The following is a 27,513-nucleotide window of genomic DNA, read 5'->3' as shown; positions in this document are numbered from 1 at the left end:
CAGCTGTGATGCTGTGTGTGTGATTGTGGTGGAGTCACTTGCGGGAGTGGCTTCACACCCTAGTTCGCCCTCCGTGGAACCCGCCACGGGAGGGGATGTGCACATTAAGGGACAGAGATTGTTAGTCGCTCGTTGATGAGCTGGACTAGGTGGGGATGGGTTGCGGTCACCCACTGGCGGAGTGGATTACCTATTGCGATGGGTAATCTGGCAGGGCTACACACTTTGGTGTGTAGTCGGTTACTACGGAGGATGATCAGCCGGTTGCATTGTTTGTTTGTCTTGTATTGATTGAATGGTACTGACCCCGTTCTTGTTGTTTGTGGTATCTGCTGTGATCCATTCGGGGATGGTGAGCAGGTTTGACAGGTATTGCTTTTGGTGTGCTTGGGCGGTCATGGGGGAGCCGTCTTCACCAGTTCTAGCATCACAGTCTTGAGTCTTAGTTATGATTTTGTAGTTGTCAGACTTTGGATTTATTTTATTGGTTTGGTTTTTGATTTGGTTGATGTAAACATTTATACTTTATGGTACTTTTAATAAATGTGCTCAGTTCAGACGCTTTTGATATTACTAACCTCGGGCAATCGAGATGGTAACACACTTTCATGGTAGGGTGGTCCTGGTAAGGCACCTTGGTATGAGGGGGTGTTATAGAGAGTGGAGCATCCCACTGTCTACCTTATCTTACCGGCCGACCCGCCCCGACCTCGAGTGTTATGCTGATTAATGATGTCCAACATGTGTCTCTTAGTATGGTTTTGAGGATGATGACTTGTTTGCTGTTTGGTCGGGATGATGTGAGTAAGTTGAACTCACACGAGGTAATGCTCTTAGTGTCCTACCTTAACCCTCTCCGGAGGGAGCACTTCTACTACACTGCACCCGGGGTTGTGTGTGCCAGTTTGGCACTTATGGCTCGCTCCAAGAGCCGCTATATGAGTTTTGGAGCCATAGTGACCCGCCTAGCTCAGAGACTGACCGACTTTGAAGCCCCTTCGGCGTCGGGAACTAGTTTGTTTGAGACTGCTCCCACCATGGATGAGCACTACTGGTGCCACATTAAGTGGCTTAGGAAGGTAGATGATGGGATCTTTGCTTGGAGGGTAAAGGGGACCAAGTGGATGAGACTTCCTAATCCGAAGAACCTACCGGTGATTAACCACTTAAAGAAGTATGACCTGGGTAGTGGAGACCCTCGGCCTCAGCCCTAGTACTATCTGATCGAACTTGAGATCCTTCTAGACTTGCATGAGCCGGTCACTACTTCGGGGAAGCAAGTGACCGTCCCCACACCTCGCGAGCACCGTGGAGGGAGGATGACCGAAGAGGTAAAGATCGGGCCTTCATATTCTACACCAAGCCTCTACCCGACCTAGTACTCGCCTTATCCTACAGTCTATGACCCTAGGATGCAGATCAGTGAGCTTACAGAGAGGATTTCTACTACGCTGGTGTTGAGGAACATACATGAGATGGCACATCAGCAGGGGATAGGGTCTAACCTCGCTCAGCCGGTATGGTGGAGGGGACCGGGAGATGACACCGGGGTGTTTCATATCTATGGGATGGATCATACTGCGTGGAGAGCCCCGACGAGCTACGAGTATGGCTGCCTCACGGGACCGTGGGGAGCTAACTATGGTAGCCAGTTGGATGAGACCGGGAGGTAGCTACCCGGCAGGAGCATATCAGGGGGAGGGGACATCCGGCATCGGTGGCGGCGAGGACATGGATGAGGATGCGAACATCTGAGCTCCGTTTGATTTATATTTGTTTTGGTTGTTTGATATTTTGTTGAGTTTCTTATCGTACTTGATATTTGGTTTTAATTGGGATGATTTTAACCGGCCATAAGCCCAATACTTGTTTTTCCGCATTGTTGAGGCTGTTAAGACCTGGATTCTTGAGTTGGTAGATGGTTAGATACTCGTTTTGCTGGTATAATTTACAAAGTCGTGATTGTTGGTTGTGAAATATCGAGTTCTGGCCTCAGAAACTCGCCCGAGCACTTGATACTCGGCCGGGTACCGAGTACTCGATCGAGTTCTTGTTGGTACTCGACCGAGTACCCTGGTAATATCATCCGTGGTTGCTTTAAGCATATAGTTTGATAGATTAAGTTGTATTACTTTGTTTTATGCATCTTCCTAAGAATCTTAGTATCGTTGTGGGTATGGTATGGTATGAGTATGATAAATATGGTGACGGTACATCGGTTTGGCTTGGAATTGAGACAGAAGTGAAATGGGAGTTAGTATGGATGATAGCCTGAGAATTATATCGTACTTTTGGTGTTGTGTGTTGTATACGCCTTTCCTAGCTTTGATGATTGCATGTTATTTTATTTCCGATTTATATAAACATGGTTGCTTTACTTCTGTCCCGTACATGCTCATAATTGTTAGACAAGTAATACATGCTTCCGTAACTGTTGTGTTTATATATATGTATGCCTCATTTCTATAGTTGGGAGTGAACTTCGGGGACGAAGTTCATTTTTAAGAAGGGTAGATAACATCGCGGCAAAAGAAGTTGCAAAGCTCGCGAAACTTCTTTAATATTGTTTTTAGTATTTCAACTGTCGTTTTCATAAATTTTAATCATTGTTATTTAAACTATCTTATCACATCAGTTTTGTTTTCTAAACGGTTGACACCAGTCATTTTCTAAATGGTTTGGTGGCTTGCATATAGTGATGATATAGTGGTTTCATGGTCGTCATAATCGTGTCACGATAACTAGTAATGTTAGACATGTAATGATAACAACCCTGTTGTTTATACGTTAGCTTTACTTGGTGTTGCATAAGTTTACGTGGCTTTCCTTGCATGATCCCTTGTGTCGCTTTGTTGTGTTGGGAAGTGTGGGACGAACTTCGGGGATGAAGTTTCTGACAGGCTAAATCGCACACCTATCAAAAATAACCAACTGGCCTAAACTAATGTAGCAGAGGAAGTCGGGATCGTATCCATAGGGAGACAATTGTGTTCTATTTGCTAATTATAAGTCCGTCTGAGTCACAAATTTCGGGGGTTGATTGGTTTTGTCTATCAACTAAAATAGCAAGCAAAGAGGAAATAAATGTAGGAAAAGGATTTCAAATAATAGGAAGAAAAGGGCTAGGATTTCGGGTCACCACGGTCAACAACGATCAAGGTAAGGTCAACGGTCGGCATAAATACAGTTTGAGGGGTAATGAAAAGGTCATTTCGGTCCGCTATTCGCCCTAGAGTACTAATCTAGCTTTTGCTCTAATTAGGATGATCTATTGTTTGTAGCAGGTCTAACTTCTTCCAATCTCTCGATCTAGGTCAAAGTTTCCTGGATCAAATAATTAATTTCGTTGACTTAACCAATTAAATGTTATTTGATGCTACAATAAACAACACAGATAGATATATATTAATGCCAGACCTCATCACCTAATTAAGACCGTCTTATAACAACAGCTTCCCTAATCCTAGCACGAAAAATTAACTACTCATAAATTGAAATAAGAAAATAAGAATAATAATAAAATACATAATCAAAGTAAGAAAGAAGGAGAAAGAAGAGGAAAACTTAGTCTTCGATTCAAGTGGAAAAGAACGGAGTACATAGAGTACGAGGCCAAGTGGCATCTCAAACAAGTACCTGCCCCCCAAAAACCAAACCTAAATCTTCTACATAAATCCTACGTCCCAATGAAACTTCCGTCAACTTAATGCACTACCACCCACTTTTATTTTCTAATTCCAAGCTAAATGGCCCATAGACTCATAGAGTAGTTGGAAGAGTCCAATTATACAAAGTCCACAATTCATAAAGTGGCAAGCATTTCTTCACTTTGTAACTCACGCAAACTTTGAATACTTTTATCACGGGTTCGGACACTCGGGCTTCGAAACTGACCAGCTTCTCATCCCATTTAGCTCGTCGGCATCTTTTAGCACCAAATACTTCTTCTCTGCAAATAATTGTATAGATTCGTTGTAAACCGTAGAAAAGAATAAATATATTATAATTCACACTAAAAATGCCGGAAAAGTGTATAAAGTACGGGGAATACTTATATATAATATAGGTAAAATAAGCACTTATCAAACTCTCTCATGCTAGACCTTTACTCGTCCTCGAGTAAACTCAAGAAGCAAAACAAGACAATACACGACAAGGTCTAACTAGTGGCAAAATACAAGCAATTGAGCAATAACCCAACCAAGGTTTTTCAAAAAGAAATCAAACATAAGTTCAAAATCATTTTAATTTCGAAATAGAGTATAGATCACAATTTACCAAGTGAGAACCATCACCCTAACAAATCCGACAAAATATCATGTAATGTGCACAATTAACCATTCAATCTTACCACAAACCGTCTAGACAAGTGACAAACCAACCGATAGACCCTCGGGAATGTAAACGCGGAAAATCACTAACTCTCATGTGTCCAAGTGATGAGGACACGGGTCACACATATAAACTAAGCCTAAATTTGCCGACTACTGCATGTCAAGAGGACTTTTAACTTGGGATTAAAGGGTAGAAGTTGGACAATTTATGGAAATGTGGAGCTAAAAGTAAGAGCTAGAGAAAAACATGTCAATCCCGGTCATAGAAATGAACGAAAAAGCCTCCAAACAAATACTCCTCGCATAAATATAGAACGAACACCAATTTATTATCGTATCTTCATCATATGCAACATACACCTTCTTTATTAAATCAAACTCAAACCCACTTATTATCGAATGGTACTACAACTACTTTTTTATCACTTTTTTTTTTCTTTTTCACAATTTTTTCATTTTCTTTCTGGCACTGTTTGGTAAATGGCATATTGGCCAAATTTCATCATATTGGAGAGGTTTAGCATGTTTGACTTACGAATATGCTATTTAGAGCGTTTGGTTAATGGCATATTGAAATAGCATATTGGGGTCCAATATGCTATTTTGCAATATGTTGTTCCTACTAGCATATTAGGTTAGCGGATTAGAAAGAAAAAATATTGTTTTATTTACCCCCTTAAAAATACTAACTTTCCTTTTATATATTTAATAAATAATTTATTCATATCCTTATTTGTCATTTTACAAAGAATCTAAACAATCTGATAATCTAAAACTGTCAATTACCAAACACCTCTAAAAATAATTCTGCTAAATAAATCTGCTAGTCAAACCCGCTAAATCATTATGCTAGTCAAATCTGCTTTCTAAATTCTGCTTCTGCTAATATTAATCCGCTGTTTACCAAACATGACCTCTTTCTTTTTTTCTGTTTTTTTTTTCCTTCTCATTTTCTGATTTTTTCAAATAACATATCAGCCCACTTTATATATCAAATGTTCACCAAATCGCCATCAATTACTCCCCCATGCTTCGCTTGTATCATACCGTCAATCAAACCGAGAAAAACAAGCACTTCACTAGCCCTTACTTTGGTAAGAAAATATGGGAAAACGGGTTAAAATATCGTGTAACAAATAAACAAGGCTAAGGCTCAAAGGGGTTGCAAATAGGAAATATTATATTCGGGACGGCTATTTGGCTAATGTAGTTCATAAAACAAATGAATGCCTCTATCACTCATGCAATCCTAATGGCAACTACTAATCCTATGACCACTCATGAAAGAATTAGATTGACATGGATGTCCCAATCTTATTTGGCTTATGTGATCTCACGGCTTTTTGGTCACACGGTTATATAGTCACAAGTCTAGTCATACCGTCTTACCACAAACAATGCCACAAGATAAGCACAAAACAATTATTCTATCGGACTATCGAAGGTAAAAATGTCTCACAAACTGCAAGTGATCAAAATAGAAAACAATTTGCAAGCATTTGTTTTAAAGTAGTAGTAACCCGATCAGATTATGCTCATATTCCACAAGAATTTGCCACTGAACCAAGGGAGAGGCCACTATTGGCTATGGCGTAGCCGCCGCTATACCAAAGGCGGAAATTTCGGTTAGAATTTCGTGATTTGCTACACCAATATTTACTGCTTTCACACTAATTATCTATACACTTTATCTTGAGTATATATTTTGCTACACCGAAATTAAAATCTTGGCCTTGCCTCTGCACTGAACACATATAATGGTGACAAGAAAATTTTCACTTTTTTCAAATTTCAGCATATTCACCATACTTCAAAGTTCTAAGCAACAAACAAACCCACGCTTGAATGATGCATTGTCCTCAATGTAATCAAAGTAAGAGCAATAATAAAGCAGAGGACACAAAATATAAAGTGAGAGGAAACGAGCTCACCATAGTAATTGGGAACAAGACATATTGCTCGACCATAGGAAAGTATGAAGGTATTTCATGGCCTGAGGAACAAACTCAATTGCGGAATGTCAGTAAATCCGCAAACATACACTGGACAAAACAAGAAGCTTCAGAACTTCAAAACTTCAAAACCCAGCAGCAAATTGATGCTAATCGACAGTCCACGGACTCAATATAGCAGAAATTTAGCCGTTAAACCCACAAACATAGGGCTGAAATTACCACCCATCGCACCATCATAGAGCCAAAATTAAGGCCGCTAATGGCTCAACTCACAGAAAGACCCGATATAGCAGGAATCGAGTCTAACAAACCCATAATTCGAACACAATGAACTCTCAGGAAATCAGCCCTCAAAATAGCTAAATCGTCTTAAAATCATCCCCAGTAATTTCTCACAAGCAGCCGAAACTAATTGCACTGAGGACCGATCAATATAGCAGCAATCGAGCCGAACAAAACTCCGAATTCGCACACATCCAGTATGTGCAGCGGAAATCAAATCTTAACTCAACAACAAAGGCATTTTAGTAATTATGTTAGAAATTCATACCTCCAATTTGCAGGAAAATTGGAAATAATTAACCCACAAATTCAATTTGATTTAAGCCCGGAAATCCGACTCATTAGATAGCAATAAAACACGTAAATTGGAAATTAGGGGTCTCCGTTCTGGGGTTTGATGGTGATTGCGAGAGAATTATCGCACCGTTGAGTGCTGAGCTGAGGTGTATATGGCGGCCTGAGATGTGCGTCGCAGCAGGGGACGACTGTGGGGAGCGTCGCAAGCAGAGAGCGACAACGGGAGTGACAAGGACCCATGGAGATCGACGACGGTGGCACAGAACCGGTGTGACGGCGGCGTCGCGCGGCAGGAGTAGTGGCGGAGGGATGAAGGTGGAGTTGAAGTTTGATTTGAGAGGAAATTGGGGTTAGAGAGAGGTGGGAGTACGTCGATGGGATTTTGAGAGTAAGAGCATCCGCAAAGGTGGGATTTTAGCTCCCATTTGTCTTCTCTCTCTTCAAATGGGTCTCCTTATTATTGCACTAAGCTCCTCAAATGTTGGGGTTACTCTATTTTTAGAGGAAGTTCCCAAAAGAAAAAGTAAGGCAAATTGATATGCTTTTTGGGAGGTTCCCATATTTTGTATGTAAATTTATGTTGTTGGGGAACCTCATTATTGCAAAGATGTAGTTATAAAATGGGGAGGGTAGATGAAAAAGTTAGTGGAAAATGAGGTGGAAAATGAGGTGGACGAATAAGAAAATGAGAGAGAAAATATGGGGCACCTCACCTTTGCGGATGCTCTAAGGGTTCCTTTTTTTTTTTTTTTTTTAGGAATAGAGACGAATTATGAGAAGGGTCTCCAAGTCGATCGACTTTAAGGATATGGTCGATCGACTTTTGTAAGCCGCTCGATTGACTTAGGCAGCAATTGACAGGCTCGTTTTACTGAACTTTTCATCTCGACTCCCTCACCCGGAAAGATAACAGCACCTCTTTATTATTTCTCGCAATAAGCATTTGTTTAAAGTTGTGAGCTTGACTCAAATATCTCAGGTGCGGAACCACTCAACGCTCGTAGAAGTCGATCAAAGATCCTACCATAAAACTTGAAAAAGTGACAATAGAGGTTAGTTAAACATGATAAAATGAAAACAAAAGAGACATAAGCATGCAACAAAATTTTCTTTGTGTCTCCATGTTTAGTTCTAGCCTCTTTGTCGTCTTTAAACCAATTAGAAAATAGTACGGGAGGATCATTGATGGAAGGTAGAAGAGGTTTTGCTGAAGGAGAAAGGTCGACGTGTTCATAAATTTTCACCCCAACTAATGCTCCATCTTTTTCATCATCTAACGGATTCACCTGAAGTTTAATAAAAGTAAGATCAATGAGCTCATGTGGTTCATCCGTAAAATCCTCATAATTATCCCACCGTACTTCAAGATCTCCATCAAAAATCTCTTCACAAACTCTATCACAAGACCCTTCAGAAAATGGGCTCAGAGGACTCTCGCACATAGCTGGCTCACGACTTGGAGCATAGTCATACACATTACCTAAAAGAGCCGCTTCTAAAGCATCCACTTGGGCTTCCCGAGAATCACTTGCAGAAACTTCTAAACATGGGTCACAATCCATATGGCTTAAAACAAGAAGCTCGCAAGAAAATTCTTTCAACAAATCATCTTTCTCATAAGGGAAAGCCTCACCCATGTCCTCTTTGTGAGATGACAGTCAAATAGATTGAGTCACGGTTATGCACACATACATAATCATCATCGTCAAAAGGTCTATTTCATCTCTAATAGACATAACCGAGTCACTCAAAACATGGTCACTTGAGGGTGGGGAATCAACTTTAATATCTAACTCACATGGAGTATCATGTCTGTTTTTATCTAAAGCTAGTATATCGATAAGCTTTTTAAGCTCCACCTCAATCTTCGCCACTCCAGCATTCCACTTTATCTATGACTCATAACTACTGTTTCAGGCTAAATATTTAAGGAGTTTCCAACGCTCCTCATAAGGCATGTAATTAAACATCCCTTCACTAGTTGCCTCAATTCTAGCACGTGTTGCATCATCGACACCATCATAAATTATGTGACACATCTCCCAAATTTCAAGTTGAAAAGTAGGTTGACAAATGAAATGATTAATGAAAGCCTCAAGTCTATTTCAATAAATATGCAAGGGTTCATTTTCAAATTGTGAGAAATAAAAGATGGTCATGATGGTGGAGAATAAAAACAAATAAAATAATATATACAAGAAAAATAATCTAGAACAAAAACAAATAATAAGCAATAAATCAAAACCCTCTCCCCGACAACGGCACCAAAATTTGACAGGCTAAATCGTACACCTATCAACAATAACCAACTGGCCTAAACTAATGTAGTAGAGGCAGTCGGGATCGTATTCACAGGGAGACAATTGCGTTCTATTTGCTAATTATAAGTCCGTCTGAGTCACAAATTTCGGGGGTTTATTGGTTTTGTCTATCAACTAAAATAGCAAGCAAAGAGAAAATAAATGTAGGAAAAAGATTTCAAATAATAGGAAGAAAAGGGCTAGGATTTCGGGTCACCACGGTCAACAACGATCAAGGTAAGGTCAATGGTCGGCATAAATATGGTCTGAGGGGTAATGAAAAGGTCCTTCCGGTCCACTATTCGCCCTAGAGTACTAATCTAGCTTTCACTCTAATTAGGATGGTCTATTGTTTGTAGCAGGTCTAACTTCTTCCAATCTCTCGATCTAGGTCAACATTTCTCGGATCAAATAATTAATTACGTCGACTTAACCAATTAAATGTTATTTGATGCTACAATTAACAACATAGATAGATATATTTTAATGCCAGACCTCATCACCTAATTAAGACCGTCTTATAACCACGGCTTCCCTAATCCTAGCAAGGAAAATTAGCTACTCATAAACTGAAATAAGAAAATAATAATAATAATAATAAAATACATAATTAAAGTAAGAAAGAAGGAGAAAGAAGAGGAAAACTTAGTCTTCGATTCAAGTGGAAAAGAACGGAGTACATAGAGTACGAGGCCAAGAGGCGTCTCAAACAAGTACGTGCCCCTCAAAAACCAAACCTAAATCTTCTACATAAATCCTACGTCCCAATGGAACTTGCGTCAACTTAATGCACTACCACCCACTTTTATTTTCTAATTCCAAGCTAAATGGCCCATAGAGTAATTGGAAGAGTCCAAGTATACAAAGTCCACAATTCATAAAGTGGCAAGCATTTCTTCACTTTGTAACTCACGCAAACTTTGAATACTTTTATCAAGGGTTCGGACACTCGGGCTTCGAAACTGACCAGCTTCTCATCCCAATTAGCTCGTCGGCATCTTTTAGCACCAAATATTTCTCTGCAAATAATTGAATATATTCGTAGTAAACCGTAGAAAAGAATAAATATATTATAATTCACACTAAAAATGCCGGAAAAGTGTATAAAGTTCGGGGAATACTTATAATATAGGTAAAATAAGCACTTATCAGTTCCTTTTAAGGGGGGAAGTGTAACACCCCCATTTATTCGGGAGCCTTTAGCTAGACATTCCCAAATAAATAGGACTGTTACCATCTCGGTTTCCCGAGGTAGTAGATAAGAAAGTCCAACTCACCAAAGTACTTTAAGTAAAAACTTTAATGATTACATATATTTTACAATTTTAATCAACTAAAATTTAATATAAAAATAAATACAACTCGCAGCGGAAAATAAATAAGTGATATAACTATATATGTGATCTAGACTTCATCTAAGGTTCCAAGTTTGGCTCTCATCCCAATGCTCCCAAGTCAGCTAATCTTTTGTACTTGTCAAATCTGCTCCCCATAAAACGGTTCACCGCAGGTATTCACGAATACACAGTCAACCGCGAGGTTGAGTAGGAATAAATACTAACAACAAAAACATACGATAAACAACCAATTTCCTTTTTTACATTGCACCATCCTTTTACTTAGCACACTTCAGCCGAGCTATACTGGTTACACTAATCATCCCGCCAATCCCTGGCCGGGGCAGCCTCAACCCGAAGGTGAGTAAACACACACTACATTACCAAAAGGTAATGCCTGCCTCAACATATAGTTGAGTAATATCCACTGATGGCCTGCGACCAACTGGGTCCGCCTTTCAGTAAACACGATAAATATCGTCTGCCAGAATAAATCTGTTCAACCACTCCACATTACTATAAGTAATGTCTGCCAGAATAAATCTGTTAATACTACAACAATACTCCACCACATTATAACCAACATATACAATGTAATTCTCCCTTCCAACAATTATGATAATATCACCCAACACAACACACTATAATCAATTCCACATTCACATAGTTCATCCATTATATCAAACAATATCGAAATAAAAGTTGAGTAGAATTTATCCCTACCTGATAAGCAAGCAATTCCAATTACGTAGCTCAAGCAATCCAATAAATAAAGCAATCTGATCCGATTATAATTCTTCACAACCGTCACCTAATCAAAATATTATAATTCAATTAAATTCAATTATTTATTTGTTTATTCCTTTATTATATTAATTACTCAAATTAATTATCTATTATAATATTTATTCATAACTTATTATTATTAATTATTATTACGGTATATGAAAACCCGAGTCAAACCCAACTTAAAACCCGACTCAAATAAATAAGACCCAAACCCATAACCAACCCATATACCTCGTAAAACCCAAAAACCCAAAAACCTCCATGTAATACGTGACCCATACATTCACGGTTTTAAACCGTGATCAACGCCTCACCAAAACACGCGTCCCATGACACTCCTAGCCATAACTAGTACCACCCAGACCTGCTAAATCCTAGCCTGCACCACCTACAATCCCGACAACCATCTACCACCTGGTAAAACACCACCAATAGCCCAAAAACCAGTGCCCTAACTCCCTTCTCCACTCGCCATTAACAACCAACAACCAGCCTCCACCGTGAATAAAACCTACCACCACGACTACTATAGCCACTCCCACACCCAACGGCCACTACCATTGTCACCCTTGGTCTACGACGGTTCTAATGGTACCCTCCATTCTCACTCACGGTCAGAAACACAACCACAGTACCCATCCTAATGCACCCATGACACTACCTCTGTTTTCCCCTGTTTACCGTCACCACCAACACGAGACGCCACCTGCCGCCACGCCAACACCACCAAAGTGGTCGACTCAACCACCCCAACACAACCCCTCTATACCCAGGTCACGACATAGCCAATTAGGGGTTCAATTACCCACTACAATCACCCATGACCTAACCCACAACACCCCTGACTAGCCACCTTTAGCCACCCCAAAAACCACCCTAGCAAGGTCCACGTCGGTCAAATAAGGCCAGGTCAGAATCTAGACAGTCCAAGGTTGCTCTAGGTCCAAATCTCGAGTCCTATGGTGGTCTAATTATCGAGTTATAATATGGTAAAGTGTATAAATAAGATGGTTTGAAATATTACCTTGAGGCGAGAATAAAAATTAATCCTTTTGAGTTTCTCTTTCTTAATTCCGTTCTTCTTTCCTTTAGATTTCTTCCTTCTTATTTTATAAATTATTTCTCAGATTATTGTGTATTTATAGTCCCGAATTAGATAGCATATGACATTAATTAGGAAATTAAAAACTATTTTCTTATTCCAATTATTATAGGAATAACTAATATAATTAATATTATTACATATGTTAATCTTACCATAGCTAGAATTTCCTCATACAATATTTTCTAATTTATTATTGTCATAACTTTATTATTATTATTGATATAATTGTTATTAATTTTATATATTATTATTATTTCCATATTATATTATTATTAATTCCCGATACAAAATCCGATTACTTAATTATTAAGCCTATAAAACCCGTCCCCTAATTATATCATACGACCCAATACTATACTATTAGCTAAGCCCAATTCCCGACTTGAATTATTAATTTATTATTTAATTAACGTCTTACTCGTAATTATTATTAGAAATGCCTTTAACTAATTATTATATTACATAAATTATTCTCATAAATTATTATCAAAATACGGGGTATTACAGTCTTACTCCCTTAAAATGAACTTCGTCCCGAAGTTTGCCCACAACTACTACCACAACACTTATAACATCCTCATAACTAAGCACCATCCAACACAATTAAGCATTTTACGATTATCAATCACGCCAATTTTATCACAAGGTAACACAACAATAACTCAAAACATTCGTAGTATTACATTCCTTCTCCCTAAAAATAAACTTCATCCTCGAAGTTCGAGATAACAAATAATAAGAACAACAAAATCATTGTTGTAATGCCACAAAGTAAAGAACACACACCGTAATATGCAAGTCAGCTATTATTTTCCAACACAACTCCAAGTAATGAATAACAAAATCTTTGATTTATTTCTAAATAGCAAAACTAATCATATAAGATATTCTAACTAATCTTTATTTAAACCTCAACTTATTACTTTAGCTATCGATGAATACATTGCCAGACTAAATAATAATCTATAACAAAAGATATGCATAATGGTTTAATTAATCTTTTCTTAATAATGATACCTAACTTAAACATGGATGCAATTAATGGGGACATATATTTAGGCTTAGGGAAACACATTTCACATATCACTATACATGGTAATCTACTTCACACAATTCACAATATCAAAATATCAAGAAACAAAAACTTCTATTTGTTCGAGACTAAGGAAAACATGCTACAACTTCTAAAAATTATAAATAAATAATAAGTTAAATAAATTTTTGAGAACTTACACTTTTTAGAAAATACAGAGAGTTAGTAAACCATGAGAAAAAGAATCAAGTCAAAAACTCATATGATCAATTTATAATGCATTTTACAAACTACTTGGTCGAAACAGAAATTTTACAGCAACTTGTCAGAAACTTAGGTTAATTTGTAAAAATCACTATTAATTGTCAAAAATTTAAATTGATACGTGGCTCATCAATTTGAAAACTTGAATGAGTCTATTAAATAGTGGATTTGGAATTATAATAAATCATTAAGTAGTTTTTAAATGACAAATTTTACAAAAACAGTGAACGAAAACACAACTGTACAGGAATATTCTGACCACTGTCTACTAAAATATTTATTTCTCCCAAACCGTATATCATTTGAACATGAAATTAGTGGAATATAAAATCTAGATTATAAGGGTATTATACATAAAATTTTCGTATAAGGATTCTAAACAGGCAGTAAATGGCAGCTAAAACAATCAAGGGTAAAATTTTGCAAAATCAACCAAAATCACATTCTTTACAATTCCACACAATAAGTCATACTTTACAAGCTTAATCATATTCACACCTTCTACATACATTCCAACATACTTCCTCATGCCAAAATGCTTATAACAAAGCTTAAAATAAATCATATCACATCCCTCCTCCGTAAAACAAGGTTACGCCCCCGTAACCGCAATCATCAATGAAAACAACATGTAAACAAAGCAACAAGAACTTTCAAGACAAAACAATATTCATTTTAAATTACCCCACACTGTAATATCTCTCAAGGTAACCGGTTCAAAATTGGAAGGACTAGAAGTTTGGTGTGAAGGGGCCCCTAACTCATCCCAAGCCTTAAGTGGGCTCCTAACACTTTCTATCCGGGTTCATTTTATTTAGACACATCCTAAGCTCATTATTATTCATTAGTTAGGCCTGAGGATCGTTTTGCTCTGATACCACTTTGTAACACCCCCATTTATTCGGGAGCCTTTAGCTAGACATTCCCAAATAAATAGGACTGTTACCATCTCGGTTTCCCAAGGTAGTAGATAAGAAAGTCCAACTCACCAAAGTACTTTAAGTAAAAACTTTAATGATTACATATATTTTACAATTTTAATCAACTAAAACTTAATATAAAAATAAATACAACTCGCAGCGGAAAATAAATAAGTGATATAACTATATATGTGATCTAGACTTCATCTAGGTTCCAAGTTTGGCTCTCATCCCAATGCTCTCAAATCAGCTAATATTTGGTACCTGTCAAATCTGCTCCCCATAAAACGGTTCACCGCAGGTGTTCACGAATACACAGTCAACCGCGAGGTTGAGTAGGAATAAATACTAACAACAAAAACATACGATAAACAACCAATTTCCTTTTTTACATTGCACAACCCCCTGACAACGTGCTCCATCCTTTTACTTAGCACACTTCAGCCGAGCTATACTCGTTACACTAATCATCCCGCCAATCCCTGACCGGGGCAGCCTCAACCCGAAGGTGAGTAAAGACACACTACATTACCAAAGGTAATGTCTGCCTCAACATATAGTTGAGTAATATCCACCAGATGGCCTGCAGACCAATCTGGGGCCTGCCTCGAGTAAACACGATAAATATCGTCTGCTAGAATAAATCTGTTCAACCACTCCACATTACTATAACTAATGTCTGCCAGAATAAATCTGTTAATACTACAACAATACTCCACCACATTATAACCAACATATACAATGTAATTCTCGCTTCCAACAATTATGATAATATCACCCAACACAACACACTATAATCAATTCCACATTCACATAGTTCATCCATTATATCAAACAATATCGAAATAAAAGTTGAGTAGGATTTATCCCTACCTGATAAGCAAACAATTCCAATTACGTAGCTCAAGCAATCCAATAAATAAAGCAATCCGATCCGATTATAATTCTTCACAACCGTCACCTAATCAAAATATTATAATTCAATTGAATTCAATTATTTATTTGTTTATTCCCTTTATTATATTAATTACTCAAATTAATTATTTATTATAATATTTTATTCATAACTTATTATTATTAATTATTATTACGGTATACGAAACCCGAGTCAAACCCAACTTAAAACCCGACTCAAATAAATAAGACCCAAACCCATAACCAACCCATATACCTCGTAAAACCCAAAAACCCAAAAACCTCCATGTAATACGTGACCCATACATTCACGGTTTTAAACCGTGATCAACGCCTCACCAAAACACGCGTCCCATGACACTTCTAGCCATAACCAGTACCACCCAGACCTTCTAAACCCTAGCCTGCACCACCTAATTATATCACACGGCCCAATACTATACTATTAGCTAAGCCCAATTCCCGACTTGAATTATTAATTTATTATTTAATTAACGTCTTACTCGTAATTATTATTAGAAATGCCTTTACCTAATTATTATATTACATAAATTATTCTCATAAATTATTATCAAAATACGGGGTATTACAGGAAGACTATAATACCCGCCTTGTTAGGGACCCGTTGACTGACCTATTGACAAAAGGAGAGCCCTAGTTAGGGAGACGGGAGAGATTAGTTGACAAATGTAACTCGATACTCGACCTAGCAGAGGCCACTCGGCCGAGTAGTTGAGGTACTCGGCCGAGTATGTCTATACTCAACCGAGTACCTCTTCGGTCAGCGCATTATTATAAAACACGAAATCTTAAATACAATTCATTTTCGACGGTTCCTTTTACCATTTCTAAACCTAATATCTATTTCTCTCTTTCTCTCTCTTTCTATCTACCTCTCTCTCTCTCTCATATCACTCTACACATCTTGGGTGGCCTTAAACACTAATCCGGGAAGGGAGACGGTCTATGCATGAAGTCATCTAGTCGGGTTGTCGCCTTCGTCGGCATCGGTCTGCGTCTCAAGGTGAGTTTGTGATTAGTCGTTATATTTCAGTAAATCTTGAATAGTTTAGTGATAGGATATGGTTGCTACTTGTAGGATTCGATGTGGAGTCTTTCTTGGCATCGTATGATGGACACAATTTCATGGAATAACGAAAAGGTAGGGTTTCCCTACTCAGTTGCCTGATTAATTGGATATAAGATGATGATGGTTGATTTATTGGCATGATTACTATTATTATCGTGATTGTTATATATATTGGATGATTGGTTTCGATTGTTTGATGTTTTTGTGGTTCTAGAGGTGCGTACTCGGCTGAGTGGAGTCATCATCGGGAATGGCTTCATGCCCTTGATTCGCCCGTTGTGGTTCCCGTCACAAGGGGGTGTACACATTAATGGACATGGGTTATGCGCTCGTTGCGATGAGCGGAGCTTAGGTGGGCATGGATGCGGTCCCCCACTGGCGGTGAGGATTACCTGTTGCGATGGGTAATCTGGTAGGACTACACATGTCAGTGTGTAGTGAGTTATTGATTGTTAATGGAGTTGGAGATTGATATTGTAATTGAATCGACTACATTGTTTGTATTGTGTATTTTTACCTTGGTTAAGCAGTTGAATGTCCCCGTTTTATGTTTTCAAAAATATGGTGATCCATTCGGGGATGGTAAACAGTTGGTTTAGCAGGTGCTGGTTGATGTGTTTCTTGCGGGACATGAAGGGGATCGAGTCATCACGCTGTTTAGCTTGTTGCCACTGTCACTTATGATTAGTGGTTCCTACAGTTGTTTCAGGGTTGTAATCCTTTGTTATGTTTGTCTAACCTGTAAGAAACATTTAATAAAAGGTTCTGTTATTGTTTATTTGATATATTTACCTCGGGCAACCGAGATGGTAATGCCCTTACTTATTGGGGAAGGTCTTGTTAAGGCTCCTTGGTAAGTGGGGGTGTTACATCGGGATCGTAAGGTAAGACCATCTTACACTAGTTTATATATTAATTAATTTACACTGTTGACCCGCCTCGACCTTGACCCACTCTAGACCCGCCGTTGACCACCTCATGACCATCGTTGACCGTGTATTTTGGGGTTTGACTGAGAGATCTAAGTGTGTTGTTATTGTTGTTGTGAACCGGTTTTAGGGCAGGGGTTTTACCCTTCATTTATGACCGACCTAGGGTGGCTTTGGGAGTAGCTCAATTAATAGGTTGCTGGTGGTTGTAGTGGTGGTCATGGTGGAGGTCAGAGGTGGCAGTGTGGTGGCGTTTTTGGGTGTTTAAAATGGGTATCGGTTCGGCAAGTTAGGGTGTTGGTGTTTGATACGTGCCTAATATATAGTCTTTTTAGCCTATTTCAGCACGTATTTCTATGCATTTTTATACTATTTTTATGGTATTTTGCCCCGAATTGGCTACTTTGGTTCGTTTTGTAGAAATGAACGCGAAAGTAGTGGAATCGTACTCTTTTTCGTCCTTTTTGCATGCATTTAGAGGAGACGGGATCTGTCCAGAGTAAGATACTGCGTTGGGAAGCGTCATGGCACAGATTACGAGGCATTTAGGCGCGGACTTGAGCTGAAATGAAGACGAAGTACTCGATCGAGCAGTTTTACCACTCGATCGGGGGTTTTTACGTCTCCAATTGGTCGATCGAGTAGAATTCTACTCGATCCTTAGCCTGCAGAAAGACCAGTTACTCGATCGAGCACTTTTCTACTCGATCGAGTAGATTTGCTGAGGTGTTTACTCGATCGAGTGGTTTTAATCCACTCGATCGAGTGGTTTCGCTGTTATGGGCCTTTAATTAGGCCGTGTGTTGTTTATTTCGCAAAACTTAATTGCTTTTCCTATTTAAACATACGTTAACTAGGTTATTAGACATCTTATTATCTATCTTTTTATCTATTCTTTTTATCTATCAAGAAACTTTACTGCGTTACTTTGTTTCCACTGTAACCTTACTTTTAGGATTATTCTTGCTCGGATTTTGTGTTCTTTACGCCGGATTCGCATTGATTGTAATTCCTCTCTCTTCCTTTAATAATAATTAATCCTTTGTTGTTTTAATTGCTTGTTATTCCATTTAATTCCCTTGCCCTAATTTCTCTTTACGCTTTTTACTTGTTATTTCATAATTTTTACTGCTGGAAATCTATCTGCTGTTAGTTTAATTAGGGACATGAGTAGCTAAACCCCTTTCATGTTGGGATTAGGGGTTCTGCGGTAGGAAAGTGACGATGTAGTAAATGAAACAGATGAAATAATTACGAGACTCTGTCACCATAGCAATTTAACTGTATTTATTCAACTTAGTTGAGTGCAAACTTCTGAGTTAACCTTTAATCTGGCTAAAATTAATCCTAGATAGAAAGATTGGACTAAATAGGCCTGCTATGAATAGTAGACTACCCTGACGATAATGAAAGTTAAGTTAGCGGTATTTTAGGATAGAAAGTGGATCAAAAGGACCTTTCAACATCCGTCTTACATTAATTCGTCCGAGTCATTTACAGCTGAGTCACTGGACTACCGTAGTGAACCGAAATCCTAACATATCCCTCTCTATCTGATAGTTTTATCCTTTTTCTCTGCTTTTATTGCTCTTACCCTTTATTCCTCTTTCCTTTAAATCTCGTAGTTTAGATAACAAATCAAACAACCCCCCCATTTGTGACCAAATAGACGGACTTCTACGTTTATCTTGCCTCCCTGTGGAGATCGACCTGACTTCCCTAGCTATATAGTTAGTTGAGTTAGTTTATTTTTGACAGGTATACGACAGACGTGTCAAATTTTGGCGCCGTTACCGGGGAGGCAATTGCCCTATTTGTTTTTGTTCCGTTTATTTTATCCGTCTCAGGGAATATCTATTCCTTGAGACCGTTCTTATTATTTTCTTTCAGTATTGTTTATGCCCAGGTCAGACAGGTTAGAATTAGTTTCAGCTGATTCAGAACCAGAGAGACTATTCAGGCATATACTTCGTCTGCAGAGAAAATCACTAAAGGAAGACTTGAGTACTTTCGAGCCAGAGCTACATCACTTTGTTTTTGAAGACAGTCCGTTATCACCAGTAAAGATGCCAAAGCTTTCTAGTCATTCAGTGCCTAAAACATCCTCTATTCTGAAGGGTTTCAATCTCCAGACTGATGATGGGAATACATTCGACATCTGTCCCTCTTATATCAATCTGGTGGAGAGAAATATTTATAGAGGTGTGGCAGGTGAAGATCCAAGGAAGCATATGGAGACCTTTACCGATTATTGTTCTACTATCCCTGCCACTAAGGGGGTAACTCAGGACAAGATTAAGGAAGTTCTATTTCCTTTGTCTTTAGCTGATTCAGCCAGGGAGTGGCTGACTGACTTGGACCGCACAGCTGCTGGGGTTACAGATTGGGAGTCTCTTGCTCTTGCATTTTACAAGAGATATTTCCCTCCACAACGCACCAATTTGCTGAGGGCCAAGATTACTAGTTTCAGACAGGCTCCCGATGAAAGTTTCTATGAAGCATGGTCACGATTCAAGAAGTTGGTGAGGTATATTCCTCACCATGGTTTTGACACATGGTTCCTAGCTAATCAGTTCTACAATAGGCTGTATGACGACCAGAGAGCCATACTTGATGCGGCATCCAGTGGAAGATTTCAGGAGAATACAGATGATGATAAGAGATGGTCCCTTATTGAAGAGATGGCGAATCACAGCGCTGAATATGGTAACCCGAGGGATGGGATTAGGACAGTTCATGCAGTTGATAAGCAGGTTTTGGCTCAGCTGGAGACCATGAATGCTAGGTTTGACAAGTTGGAGTTACAAGCTGTTGGGGAGCCTCAGACGGTCCATGTTCTTACTAGAGGAGAGACCGTTTCTTGTAAGAGATGTGGGAGTAATGATGGCCACACTGCTGTTGGTTGTCTTGTAGAGAAGGAACAAGTCCTTGCCTTTCAGCAATATAGGCAAGGAGGGGGTTCCTATTACAATAATCAAGGGGCAGTCCATCCCAATCTGAGGTGGACTAGTCAGAACGTGCTCAATCCCACTCCTCCTCCGCACCAGCAGCAACCTTATGTCCCTCCACACAAGAATCAACAAGGCTTTCAAAAGCCCCCTTCTTTTACTCCTCCTAACCATGGTGCATCATCTTCCGGTGGGCTTAAGTCTATGTTGCAAGCCTTCACGAAGCAGTGGCAATTGAGTGATCAACAGAAAGATGCGTCCATAAAGGCACTTGAAACTCAAGTTGCCCAATTAGCCACTAATCAGTCCACAAGAAAGCAGGGTCAATTACCGACACAAAATGAGAAGAATCCACACGAGACGGTAAATTTCATCAATCTTAGAAGCGGTCGTTCATATGAGGGACCGGAAATGCAGAAATCAGACCCGAGGAGAGCTAAACCTGATGATGAACAGTGTTCTGTCGAAGAAAATAAGCTCACGGCAAAGCAAGTGCTCGATCGACTGGTTTCAGGTGGTCGATCGAGCAGATTTGGGGACGTAAGTGGTCGATCGAGTGACAATATCTGTAATACTCCGTATTTATGAGTCTCTGGGTACTCTATCGAGTAGGCCTTACTCTGTCGAGTAAGGGTGAGTTGCGTTTTAAAATAGTTTCTGACCTGTTGGGTACTCGATCGAGTAACTGGGATACTCGATCGAGTAAGGGGGCACTCGATCGAGTACCTTAGCTACTCGATCGAGTAGCCGGTTTACGGGGAGTTATTTCTCGGGGTTTGTTAATTATGCGATTAAGGTATATAATCTTTTCCGTCATTGTTCTAAACACTTTTCAAAACCTAAATTACTGTCAAGAGAGAAAGCAAAGTACGTTCTTCACTTTAATCGCATTGTTAGCAAATCCCGGAGTTTGGAAGGTCGGTTTTCATCGTTCGTTATACCGTTGAGATCCTTGCGTCGAGGGTAAGACCTATGTACCGTTTTTATGGTATTTCTTTTAAGTTGTTTAAACCCTAATATGGGAATTTGGGGGTTTTGTGTAGATTGTGATTTGGTAGTGTTTATGTGTTTGTATGATAGGAGGAGGTTTTGTAGAAGAGGCTTTTTGATACAGCTGTTGAGACCGTCTGATAGTTGTGCTTTCCAGGTAGGATTTCCTACTCAGTATTAGTCCCATAATGTGATGTTGATGTGTTGTGGTTGATTGAATAATATAGTAATTGTATTGTGACGGTTTGTTGATTGTGATTGTTTGTCTCTGGTTCTCGAGGCGTGTCCTCGGCTAAGTGGGGTCACTTGCGGGAGTGGCTTCACGTCCTAGTTTCGCCCTTCATGGAACCCGTAACGAAAGGGGATGTGCACATTAATGGACAGGGTGATCGCTCATTATGAGGAGCGGGGATTTGGTGGGTACGGCTGCGGTCCCCCACTGGCAGGGCTGGTCCAGTGGACAGTCGGTGATTGAGATTGATGAGACTGATGTGATTGTGTGTGTGACGGTGTGAGATATCTGTTTATCGTATTGTTGATATATATATAGATTGTATGATTAGTACTGACCCCGTGTTGTTGTTTGTAAAACCTGCGGTGATCCATTCGGGGATGGTGAACAGTAATTGAGCAGGTTTGAATTGAGTCACATAGGATTGCTGGGATGTGCCACTGTCAGATGATAGAAGTCTTCTGCTGTAGCTTAGTCATTTAGTAAACTTTACATTTAGTTGATTAGACAGTTGGTTTGAGAACTTGTACCCGTATTTTGGGATTTGGCTTGATTTGTACTTTTCACTAAAGTTATACCATTAAATGTTGTTTCGTTATTGTCTTATGATTATCATGCCTCAGGTAACCGAGATGGTAGTATCCTTATACTTGAGTGGTCCTGGTAAGGCACTTGGAGTATGAGGGTGTTACAATACCACTCGATCGAGTAAACAGGAAAGGCAGAATGGTCGATCGAGTAGTTTTTCTACTCGATCGAGTGATGAGCAAAATGGAGTTGCTCGATCGAGTGAAAAAACTACTCGATCGAGTGGTATTGATGAAGAATCTAATCGATCGAATGGGTATATTGGTCTTTCGAGTAGCTTTGATAACGGGAAGCTTATTCGAGAGCCTGCTAGTGCTCGTTTAAGCGATAAATCATCGGAAAGACCTCGTTCGAGAGGTAAGAAGCGTCCAAAGGATACAGAACTTGCTTCGGAAGATACATTGGAAGAGAGAAACAAGGGACTCGAGATACCTATCACGGTTCTCTTCCCGAGGCGGTTGCAGAATACTAAGGCCAATCAACAATTCGGCAAATTTGTCGAACTTCTGAAAAGCTTGGAAGTTACTGTGCCGTTCACTGAGTTGCTGACAGAGGTACCCTTTTATCTTAAGTTTATGAAGGAAATTTTATCGCGTAAGAGGAGTATTAGTGATAGTGAGACCGTAGCTTTGACTGATGTGGGGTCAGCCCTATTTCAAAATAAGTTACCTTCTAAGCAGTCAGACCCGGGTAGTTTTTCAATTCCGTGTCATATCGGTAACTATTTGATTGATAATGCGCTATGCGATTTAGGCGCTAGCGTAAGTGTCTTACCGCTGTCTCTGGCCAAGAGACTTGGTTTGACAAAGCTGAGTTGCACTAACATGACAGTCCAGATGGCCGACCGTAGTATATCACGGCCACTAGGCATAGTAGAAGACTTACCTGTGAGAATCGGGAGGTTCTTTATTCCCGTTGATTTCGTTGTCTTAGACATCCCCGAAGATGCACACACCCCTATTATTTTAGGGAGAACATTTTTGTCCACTGCCCGTGCAGTTATAGACGTCGGGGGAAAGACTTTGACCTTTCAGGTAGGGGACGAGGAGCTGATTTTTCATCAGTCTAAGTCCCGGAGGGCTCCCATGCAAGCTCAGCCTTGCAATGTCCTTTCTTCTACTGACCCTATTATTGACACTCCAGATGAAAATTTGGAGTATTGTGCCGCAATTGTTACCCCTCCGCCTCAGACTGAGAGCAAAAAGGAGGAAAGTTCGTCTGTTTTCCTTGCTGTAGGTACAGATGAAAGCAATGAAGGAGCTGTCAAGGAGCATAGTGCAATTACTGTCAATCAAATTGGAGATGATGACGCTACAGCCGGTTATAGAGGAGCAAGGGCGAGGACAGTTCGCGCTTATGTGGATGTGAACTACTCCCCTCCTACCGTTTCAAACGATAATTCATGCTCATAGAAGTTGAAGAGGACAGTCAATGTTGCTGAGGTGACGTCCTCCAGTCAGGAGCCCTTCAAGGGGCTACTGAATTGCTCCGGGAATTAAACGGGGAAATGCCCCGTGTAACACTTTGTAATAGATAATTTTGAATTTTCCGTTGAATTTATTTTATTGCTTTTAATTAGGACAATTAGTTTATAGACTGTTCTTTAGCGTAGAATTAAGACTATAGACTATTTATATGCGTTTTTGGTATGTTGGGATATTTTTGCAAGTGCTTTTATGCAGGTTTGGGGAAGTTTTACGCATTCCAAGGAAGAATTGACGAAATTCAGGAGCTAACACGAGAAAAGAGCTCGATCGAGTACTTTTTGTACTCGATCGAGTGAAAAATTGATCGACCGAGTGTTTTTTCCAGTCGATCGAGTAAAGCATAAAGTGGGACTTCTCGATCGAGTAGATTTCTACTCGATCGAGCAACTGGATCTTCAAAAGTCCTCGATCGTGCGGTTTTAAACCACTCGATCGAGTGAATACAACAGGACGCAGGGAGTTTTTTGCCTTAAACTCTATTGTTTTGTTTCTAATTTCATTTTATCCCTAATTTCGTCTAACACTCCCCTTTTGCGATCAAATAATCCCCAAATCCCCATTTTTTCTTGCCCAATCTCCAAATCCGCCACCTACAATCTCTTGCTAGCCAATTAATCTATCATAGCCCCTTATTTTCTCCTTGATTGGTGTCCATTTACACGGTTTTCGAAGAGGGTTAGGGTTTGCGATTTTTCGAACGAAAATTCGCCTCTTTTGCTTGTTTGATTGAAGATTAATTGCATTCGTAGGTTGTATTCATCAAGTAAGTGTTTCCTCTAGCTTCATTGCATTTTAATTTCCTTATCTTTGCATTTTTATGAGGAAAAATCGGAATTAGGGCTCGAAATTCCTGTTTAGTCGAATTTTTCGACTTAATTTGTCATTGTATGCCCTTACTTATCTTGCTTGATGATCAAATCCCCTTTCCTCGCTGTTGTTGCCTGTTTAATTCGAATTTTCCGCGATTTTTGCGATATGGGTTCAGGACAGTCGAAATTTTCGACTATCATTATGGTTTTTGTTGCTGTAATCTGCCTAGTAACTTTCTTGTTGCTTAATTGCTGTTGACATTACCTGTTATGACCGCCTTATCGCCAATTACATGCTATTAAGGGTATTTCAGTCGAATTTTTCGACTGTCAGACGGGCTTATGAGCTTTCATGCCTTGATTAGCCTCAGTCATTGCTTACTTGCTGCTGTTGTTAACTGTCATCCCGTCCCCTATCACCATTTGCATGCTATGATTCGGATTTTTCTGGGAATGTTGGGAATTTCAAGGGTTGAAGTCGAATTTTATTTGGGGGATGTCAATCTTTGTCACATGCTTGATTTCGTCTTTGTTTTAGCCTTTGTTAGCCATTATTTTCTTATAATACCCCCTGCCCTTTGCTTACAGGATGGAGTCTAGTACTTTACCTTCTACCAGTACCACCTCTAGTCCGTCTTTGAGTGAGACAGTGGCCCCTGCTGTTGCCACTGCCTCCGCCTTAGTCACCACTACTTTGCAAGGTGTTTCTACTTTCAAATGCGGGACGGTTTTTGCTCCCGGCTAGCTCACCAAGCTAGCTCGATTCAGTTTGCCACTTCCTCTACGGTCACCACCATAGCTAGCACTGCTGCTAGTGCCTCTTCAGTGGTGACCACAGCAGCCACTACCTCTGCACCAGCCTCTACTCTTACACCTGTGGCGGACTCGCCAGCAGTCGCAGCTGCCTTGAGAGCAGCCCTGGTTCCTCACACCGTCGCTTCACGGGCTTCTGCTTTGAGTTCCAGAGGTCGGGGTCGTAGACAGTCCCGAGCTGCACCAGCTCCAGTCACCTCTACTTCTGCTCCTAGCACTTCTACAGCTTCTTCTTTGCTTCTACTCACCAGCACGATCACGGTCCGAGGTGACACTTCCCTCGACCCTCACCCGGATTACCCGCAGTACTTTTCGTTAACGCCTTACATCGTAAGAAATTTTATAACTTTGTTTATTTGTGTGCATGTACCTTCCCGATTTCTAGAGAAATCGGCGCTTGAGAGACTCGGTATCTACGAGTCGGTTTGTGAGTTACTTCGGGGCACGGGGATGGCCGGGCTCATCACTATGAGCGGCCGTACCTTTTTAGAGCCGAGCCTCGAGTTTCTCAGCTCTTTTACCTTCTCCCCCGGGGCACACGAGGCTGACCCCGATAGTTCTTCTGTGTCCTTCCGGTTGTTTAACCGGACCTTCCCGATGACACTAGGGGAGTTTGGTAGGTTACTTGACCTTTCCTCTACGGGCTTGACTGCTGCCCCGAGGAAGGTCTACTGTCAGCTTTGGCGGTGTCTGGCCCAGACCAGTTTTAGGGAGCGAAAGCTCCATCAGGTCCACCTTCCCCATGTCCGCTGTTTCCTTATACTGATGGGGAACACTATTTTCGGCTGAAAGGAGCCGAACAACATGACCAACACCGAGCTCTCCATCCTGGGCGGTTACCTAAACATCGACTACGAGGGTCCTTTTACCCTCAACATAGCTTATTTGACCGCCCAGTACCTTCTGAGCCAGGGGAAGAAGGAGACGAGAACCATTGCCTGCGGTGGCATAGCCACCATTCTTGCCCGTCGCCTTTTCCCCGTTTGGCCTCCTGACCTGCAGTACCTCGAGGGAGAGAGGCTACTGAGTCTGGACGCCATGCTTTCTCAGCATTGGCTGACCCCAGACTACCAGACTTGGAAGATTGACGGCTCCTTGTCTGTAGACTTACCTTGTGACATTCTCCCCCTTCCACGGCTACTCCCGATCCGACCCCTACTCCCACTACCACTCCTACTCCTACCCCCACTCCCACTGACTAGACACAGACTGAGCCGGTCTTACCGGCTACTTTCGTACCACCTCCTCCCTTTGTGGCGCCCGTGGTCATGGACCAAGGGGGCGCCGTTTACAGTTTGTTGCTTGAGATTGCAGCGCGTCAGGCTCGTATGGAGAGGGACATGGCTCTTGCCTTGCATCCTCTGTACGAGTACCACTTGCGGCGACACAGACCGATTCTAGAGGGTTGGCCACACCCTTCCTTCTTCCGGTTCCCACCTGAGGGGTACCCGGAGTCTGCTGACGAGGAGGAGGACGAGGACCCGGAGGTGGTAGTGGAGAGAGCTCGAGCTGAGGAGCGGAGGAGGAGAGAGGAGGAGAGAGACCCGGAGTTCAGGGTGGAGGAGATCCGTGACAGCAGTGACGACGACGACGACGAGTAACTACTGGTCTACTCACTTTCCCAGTTTTCTGGCTGGTTTGGGGAAGTTCGTATTTTGTATGTATCTTCTACTCTTTTATTTTGTCTCCTTTTATTTATTGTTTTTATTTTGTTATTGGTTGTATATTCCCGTTCCCCCGTATATATCTGCTGGTGTATGCTGGAGGACAACGAGGGCGTTGTCCGTTTTGGTTTGGGGAGGGTATTGCATCCTTTTGAGTCTGCATTTGCATCTGTTTTTGCATTCACGTTTATTTTTCAGCTTTGCATTGTTGTTTATTTCATTTAAAAAAATCAAAAATCCAAAAAAATTAGAAAATTTCAAAAAAATTAAAAAAAAATTCACGTTTATTTTTGCATATAGGTTGAGTCGGAACGGTAGATTTCCGTGATGATAATGCACTATAACTTGTCTTTTTACTTGAGCCTTGCACTATCATTGATAGTTATTAGCTTTGTCATACGCATAGTCTACGAGTTTCTGTTCAAATATAGC

At 40.3% G+C, this 27,513-nt stretch overlaps 1 protein-coding gene, 1 long non-coding RNA gene and 1 other non-coding gene across 3 annotated transcripts in view; all 3 read right to left on the bottom strand.

Moving 5' to 3' along the window:
- Positions 1 to 3,547: 3,547 nt before the first annotated feature.
- LOC141626950 (uncharacterized) lies at positions 3,548 to 7,308 on the bottom strand. The gene is made up of 2 exons (XR_012536513.1): positions 6,266 to 7,308; positions 3,548 to 3,949 (listed from the first exon to the last, which is right to left on the bottom strand). It is a non-coding gene; the product is annotated as an uncharacterized LOC141626950 (long non-coding RNA).
- A 1,218-nt stretch (positions 7,309 to 8,526) lies between these two features.
- Positions 8,527 to 27,513, bottom strand: part of LOC141631672 (uncharacterized) — a 39,616-nt gene continuing 20,629 nt past the window's right edge. The window contains exons 3-4 of the mRNA XM_074444311.1: positions 10,136 to 10,187; positions 8,527 to 8,760 (exon numbers count right to left, since the gene is read on the bottom strand). Coding sequence (XP_074300412.1) covers positions 8,527 to 8,760; positions 10,136 to 10,187 — 286 coding nt within the window. The remainder of the gene's footprint in view (positions 8,761 to 10,135; positions 10,188 to 27,513) is intronic.
- Positions 19,992 to 20,098, bottom strand: LOC141635499 (small nucleolar RNA R71). The gene has a single exon (XR_012540183.1). It is a non-coding gene; the product is annotated as a small nucleolar RNA R71 (small nucleolar RNA).

Source organism: Silene latifolia, chromosome Y (assembly GCF_048544455.1).
Source record: "Silene latifolia isolate original U9 population chromosome Y, ASM4854445v1, whole genome shotgun sequence".
Taxonomy (NCBI): Eukaryota; Viridiplantae; Streptophyta; class Magnoliopsida; order Caryophyllales; family Caryophyllaceae; genus Silene; species Silene latifolia.
Note: the sequence above shows the minus strand (reverse complement) of the source record. Positions and strands in the feature narration are given on the sequence as shown.